The sequence below is a fragment of the Papaver somniferum genome, chromosome 11, assembly GCF_003573695.1.
Source record: "Papaver somniferum cultivar HN1 chromosome 11, ASM357369v1, whole genome shotgun sequence".
Classification (NCBI taxonomy): domain Eukaryota; kingdom Viridiplantae; phylum Streptophyta; class Magnoliopsida; order Ranunculales; family Papaveraceae; genus Papaver; species Papaver somniferum.
In genome coordinates this window covers 103,442,226-103,449,096 of record NC_039368.1, presented here as the reverse complement: position 1 = coordinate 103,449,096, position 6,871 = coordinate 103,442,226, and the positions used below count along the sequence as shown (strand labels likewise).

The 6,871-nt window shown below is 35.2% G+C and overlaps 1 protein-coding gene across 1 annotated transcript; it reads left to right on the top strand.

Moving 5' to 3' along the window:
* The first annotated feature begins 4,096 nt into the window (after nucleotides 1-4,096).
* LOC113323565 (vacuolar protein sorting-associated protein 60.2-like) lies at nucleotides 4,097-6,871 on the top strand. The gene is made up of 7 exons (XM_026571885.1): nucleotides 4,097-4,407; nucleotides 4,588-4,739; nucleotides 4,975-5,068; nucleotides 5,708-5,779; nucleotides 5,926-6,037; nucleotides 6,154-6,299; nucleotides 6,600-6,871. The coding sequence occupies exons 1-7, from the start codon at nucleotides 4,339-4,341 to the stop codon at nucleotides 6,651-6,653; spliced, it is 699 nt and encodes a 232-aa protein (XP_026427670.1). The 5' UTR covers nucleotides 4,097-4,338; the 3' UTR covers nucleotides 6,654-6,871.

The window sequence follows — 6,871 nt, the reverse complement described above, 5'->3', positions numbered from 1 at the left end:
CTTGGATTTTATTCTGCGAATTAAAGAAAATATGGGTTTAGTAAAGAAATATATAGAATAAAGAGAAGGAAAAAATTCTGAAGATATTTTTAATTAAAAAGAAGAAGATTTTGGAGTTATGGAAGAATATATTTGAGTAATGTGTATGTATGTGTATAAATAGAGAACTAGAGAGCACATTTGGGGAGGCGGGCAGTCCGGAGCCAAGAGCGTTATTTCATTTGGAGTTTAATATTTTCAATTCTATTTTCTACTGTTTCTGATTATTATTATTTTAGAAAAAGAATTGTACGGTTTATTGTGAGAACTCTAATGGTGATTAATAAAATAAATTTATTTAATCATATTATCGTCTCTGGTATTATCATGAGGAGCTAGACCCCATTACTGGGACAACAGAGGAAGCAACTTTTCATGATTGTGGTAAATGAATTAATTCTTTATATGAATTTTGCATAGATTTAATTGCGTTATGATTTCTACTAATTATTTGTTATTTTGTTTGTTGTCGCATGCTTGGTTTTAATTACTTTTGATGCGTCATGCACTCATGCTCACAACTTACAACTAATGTTTTATGAAATCTATATTTGGCAAAGAATTAGAGTCACAACTTCTTTTGTTTGAGCTATATTGTTTAGAATTAATTATTGAACCACAAGAATATGAAAAGTAGTGAAATCATGCATCCTAGTATCTCTTCATCCTGTGACCTTATTTTGTGTATTTTCCTTTGTTTTTAGTATTTTGTATATTCAAGCCTAAATCAATCTCAACAAAGTCCGAGTGAACGACAACCTTATTTACCACTGTTCAAAATTCGATCAGCAACGAAGGAATATAAGTTGTATAATCCTGAGACAGGAAAGATGATCATTAGTCGAGATGTTATTTTTGATGAATCAAGTAGTGGAACTGGAATTCAACAAAAGAAAATATTGTTGCAGATGAACGAGAAATTGTAACTTTCCAAGATATTGTTACAAATGATACTACTCCTAGTACTATGGAAATTGCAACACAGCAAGAAGTAGAAGTAACAACACGACTTGTGCGTAATTGTGTTGCACCAAGACGACTTGAAGATTATGTGGTGACAAGAGATGATGAACATGAAGATGGAGATATTATTAACTTTGCTTTCTTTGGAGACAGTGATCCAATAAATTTTGAAGAAGCATCTCAAACTAAAGGTTGGAGAGAAGCAATGCATAGTGAAATTCATGCAATTGAAAAGAATGAAACCTAGAAACTCACTACACTTCCGCATGATAAGAAATCCATTGGAGTTAAATGGGTTTACAAGAGAAAGTACAGACCTAATGGTAAAATTGATCGTCTTAAAGCTAGATTGGTTGTTAAGGGGTACAAACAACAATCTGGAATTGATTATTTTGAAGTATTTGCTCCTGTTGCAAGACTTAATAATGTGAGATTATTAATTGCAATTGCTGCGCAACTCAAGTTCAAAATTTATCAGATGGATGTGAAGTCTGCATTTCTGAATGGTGTGCTTGAAGAAGAGGTGTATGTTGAGAAACCTGACGGGTATATAAAAGAAGGGGAAGATAATTGTGTATACAAGATACACAAATCCTTGTATGGATTGAAGCAAGCACCACGTGCTTGGTATACACGAATTGATACATACTTCTTGGATAGTGGCTTTGAAAAGTGTCCATATGAACATACACTTTATATGAAGACTGATTCTCAAGGTAGTATGATTATTGTGTGCCTATACGTTGATGATCTTATCTTCATGGGAAACAACATGATAATGATCAATGAATTTAGGGAGGCCATGATAAAATAATTTGAGATGACTGATCTTGGCTTAATGTCCTATTTCTGGGACTTGAAGTACTTCAAACAGAAGATGGAATCTTTGTCTCACAACAAAGATATGCAAAGGAGACTCTGAAGAGATCTAAGATGAATGACTGCAAATCTATTTTAACACCTGTTGAGAGTAGGTTAAAGCTCACAAAACAAGGAACTGGTGAACTTGTGAATCCAACAAAATATAAGTGTTTGGTTGGAAGTTTGCGTTATTTGACTTCCACTAGACCAGATATTGTTTTTGGTGTTGGATTGATCAGCCGATTCATGGAATAACCTAAAAAATCTCATTTACAAGCTGCAAAGAGAATTCTGAGGTATATTAGTGGAACAATTGATTATGGAATTCTGTATAATTCTACAGAAACCATGGCATTAGTTGGATATACAGACAGTGACTTGGCTGCAGATATAGAAGAAATAAAAAGCACTTCAGGATATGCTTTTCATATAGGATCTGGTTATTTTTCTTGGTCATCTAAAAAACAGCAAGTAGTTGCTTTATCTACAATAGAAGCTGAATATATTTCTGCAGCTTCATGTGCAGCTCATGCAGTTTGGCTAAGAAGAATGTTGAAGTATCTTCACCATGAACAAAAGGTTCATACTCAGATAGTGTGTGATAACAAATCAATTATAACATTCACTAAAAATCCTGTGTTTTCATGGGAGAAGTGAGCATATTGATATCAAATATTATTATATTCGAGAACTAATCAGCAACAAAGAGATAACTGTTGAGTATTTTCAAAGCAATGAGCAGGTTGCTGACATATTTACAAAACCGTTAAAGGGTGACACATCTATCTACTTAAGAGGAAAACTGGGAATAATGAGACATCATAGTCTCGACTTGAGGGAGGCTGTTGGAAGTTAAGATCAATCGAGACTATTAGAGCTGCAACAAAGTCAGGAAACCAAGTTTTACTTGGTTGTTACGTTTTAATAGTCTGTCTAAAATGTTCTGGAAGTTTGCTTATCTATACTTGCAAGCTACGTCTGTTCCTTTATTTAGTAGTTTATTTATCTAGGAAATTAGTTATTTTTGGAACTCGGATTGCCTTTGAACTAGTATAAATAGGCTATATGCCTTCACAGTTTTGTATGCGTATCAGAAGGGTTTATCGGTTTTAATAGACTCTTGTTTGGCAAAGTTCTTTGTGTGTTCTTCTTTCTTTAGTTTTATTTTTTTGTCAGATCCTACACAAAAGAAGAAAAATAGGAAAGGAAAAGAAAACACAAAGGCACTAGATTTGAAAAGGAAATAAAAGAACACCATCATTGTTAACTGTGGGATAAGCTTGTTAGAGAATGTATCAAATCTCATATGACACAAAACAATCTCTTGTTTGAACATTTTTACATTGATTGTGAAGGCACCACAACGGGTTGTCCCGCGGGAGACACTCTGGTGAGACTCACAAGACCCATAGACCCGCTGCATGTGGTTAGCACTTTGGAGAGATGCAATTTTTGGGTTTATTGATCGCACCGAATTGTGTCACTCGGAACAACCCGCTATAGCAATCTCGTTGTTTACCCAGAATTTTTATTATGAATCGGTTTTCACCTCATCCGCATCCAATCCAATACATAACGGATTTCAAATTTAGCATCCGCATCCAATCCAACATCCAACGGATTTGCATCCAATGGATGCACGGATGGACGGATTGGATACGGATAATCCAATGGATTTGTTTTAGTTAAAATTTATAATAAAGAAAATAAAGCCAACACAAATGACTCCTTATAAAACCTACATGTCCAATATACGTATACAAATATATAAATGCCATGGTTAACATCCCAAGCAAACACCTTATGAATTCCAAAGTGATCCACGGTATTTTCTAAAACTATATAAATGCTCTTAATTTAACGGATATGGATGCCCAACGAATTTTCAAGGTTGCATTCGGGCCCGATCCGTAATCCGTTAGATTTCAAAAATTCCATCCGCATCCAATCCATTAACGAACAGTCTGGGCATCCATCCACAAAAGCATGTTGGTCCCGGTTAAATCCGCGGATTACGGGCCAAATGCTCACCCTACAAGTGAGTTCTAAGTTACTTGGTAACTTATCTAGTAAACTGGTGGCCCATTAGGCAGTTGTACGTGCTTGTAAAAATGTTATGAACGTTCTATATTATTTGGTAACTTATCTAGTAAACTGGTGGCCCATTATGCAGTTGTACTTACTTGTAAAAACATGAAAGACACGCTTATTCGCCTTCGAAAAAACTTCTCTGATCCTTCCTTGTAAGTTCTCTGACTTTTAAACTTACTTCACTTCTTCTTGGTTTACGATTCCCATAAAAATATAATTTGTTTAATTCTGAGTCCAAATTACTTCCAAATTTTGTCCTCTCCTTCGTCTAGAAGAAAACCTAAGTTTTTTCTATTCTATTCTTACCCCTCTTTTTAAATCTGAAAATCCCCAATTTTGTTTTAGGGATTTGTCGAATTCACACAGAGAAATCTTGTTAAAAAGATGAGGAGAGTTTTCGGTGTCAAGAAAGATAAAGAACCACCACCATCACTTCAAGATGCTACTGATCGGGTATATTTTTTTTCTCGATTCTTCAAACTCAATTCGGTTGTGTTTTTATTATACGATACTATTGTACTGGATTACCTTTTAATGAAATTCGTAGATTTTAGGGGAAATTTAACTTATTATGAATTAAAGCAAGTTGCTGTTCGTTAATGTGTTATATTATTTTTATTTTTGTCTCTTCAGATTGGTAAAAGAGGTGAATCAGTTGATGAGAAGATCAAAAGGCTAGATACCGAACTTAGTAGATATAAAGAACAGATTAAGAAAACACGACCTGGTCCTGCTCAAGAAGCTGTTAAAGCCCGTGCTATGCGTGTTCTTAAGCAAAAACGAATGTTAGTGTCCTTTCCATACATAAACCTTTTTGCACTCATCTTCACAAATTAATTTCCTCGTTACCTTGAGATTGTATGAAGGAGCAAAATAAGTTATGTCATGTTTGTAATGGTGAAATACTGAAATGAGATTTAGATTGCTGTGATGCAATTAAACTTTAACCGAAAGTTTTAGCCTAGTTGCAACTTTGCAATGGTAATATAGTTTACCTTACCTTGACATGCTTCCTCTCAGGTATGAAGGGCAGCGCGACATGCTTTACAATCAGACTTTTAATCTTGACCAGGTTGCGTTTGCGGCTGAAGGAATCAAAGATGCTCAGCAAACAGTATGTATTAAATGTTTCTGTACCTATGCTATAGTAGTTTGAGTTATTGTTTTGTAAGTGCCTCAGGACATTTTTATGCCAGGTTCTGTCAAAGTATCCTGACAACTGCTGTAAGAGGGTTGGGATTTTGTTGGCAAAACTTAACAATGTCATTCAAGATCCTAAATGTATCCTAAACGTGTTGCATTTTCCTCCAAAGATTTGGAGACATGTTCTGTTGTAGATGTATATGGCTAATCAGATAACAAACATAAGTTTGATGTCTCCCCAATATTTCAAAATTTAGGTGGAGGGGATGTTTGAGACTTTATCATAGAGGTCTATCGACAAGAAAGTTCATAATGTATGCTTGAACTGCTGACAGTTTTATATGTACTGTATGTACGAACAAAATTACCATTTGTGGAGAATGATAATTTATTTAAAAGAAAAACTAATCTCCAACATGCAATGACTCATTGACGAGGTTAACTTGCTAATATGTGTTGTTCGTAGTATGCTTTTTGGATGTCTCCAAATCTTTTTACGCGGAATGGTTGTGAGCCATAATGAAGCTTTCTCTTGCTGCTACTTCGCTATTATATATCACAAGTTCTGTTTTACAGCCTAAGGTTTTTGTTCTATTGGCATTTTGAACAGATGACAGCATTAAAATCTGCAAACAAGGAGTTGAAAGGAATGATGAAGACTGTGAAGATTCAAGACATTGATGTAAGTAATATTCATTTCCATTAACATATATATTGCATCTTAAAAGGTGTTTGGGGAAGAGTAAAGTCTCCTATCTGGAGAAACTAAAAGGAGTTATCTGTCCAAACAATATTAGAGCTAGAGCTGATTGTAATTTATCATTGTAGAACATGCAAGATGAAATGATGGACTTGATGGATGTGAGTAATGAAATTCAAGAGTCTCTTGGTAGAAGTTACAGTGTACCAGACGACATTGATGAGGACGACCTTATGGGAGGTAAGTTAATATGAGCAACTTTTTTTTTTTTTTGGTTTCTGTTGTTTTATATAGGCCAAGGAGTCCTGTGAAGTTTCCTGCTTAGACCTCATCTCATTTTGTGGTTCTGTGATCAGAGCTTGATGCCTTGGAAGCTGACATGGGGACGGAATCTGATGGTGTTCCCTCGTATCTTCAAGATGAGCCAGATTTAGAGCCGGAACTGAACTTGCCTCCTGCACCGTCGGGCCATGCTGTACCACCCAACAGACACAACGCCCAGGTACTTTCACAGTAATTCTGTTTGATATGCCTTGTCCTCTAAATTTCAAGATCTATACATGTTACTTCAATTCGCAGTCCCTTACAAAATTCAACTACCCTGTTTTAATATGGAAAGTAGTCGTGTGTTCTGCATCATTCAATATTGTGGTGTAGATTTTTCTTTTACTCATGTGTGTCCATTCCAAATTTTGTGTTCTAATCATGAAAGAACTGCCTATAAGAATTATGTTCCTAGGATTAGACCTTTTTATTGCCAACTGTTGTCTCATTTACTGAGATCGTTTTAATACTTCCGCAGGCTGAAGATGAATTAGGTTTACCGTCTGTTCCTCGAGCATCCCTCCGTGGTTAAGAAGCATGTACGCCTTAGATGTGGAGCCTTGTGGACATAGTGTGGCTGTTGTTTCCTCTTCATTTTTTCTTTTTTATTACGAAGCTAACATTGCAATTGATGAACTGGGTTGAAGTTTTTTTATTGTGCCATTTGTAAGGTCAACATTATCTTTAGCAGAAAGAAAAAAGAAAGTTTCAATCACAGTTTAAATGAGTGAAATTCATAATGTTTGTAGC

Excerpts from the sequence above, each read along its gene's own strand:
- LOC113323565 (XM_026571885.1), top strand. The coding sequence starts at position 4,339 with ATGAGGAGAGTTTTCGGTGTCAAGAAAGATAAAGAACCACCACCATCA. Across the intron at positions 5,069-5,707 it reads TCAAAGATGCTCAGCAAACA|ATGACAGCATTAAAATCTGC; the intron begins GTATGTATTAAA and ends CATTTTGAACAG. Across the intron at positions 6,038-6,153 it reads TGAGGACGACCTTATGGGAG|AGCTTGATGCCTTGGAAGCT; the intron begins GTAAGTTAATAT and ends TTCTGTGATCAG.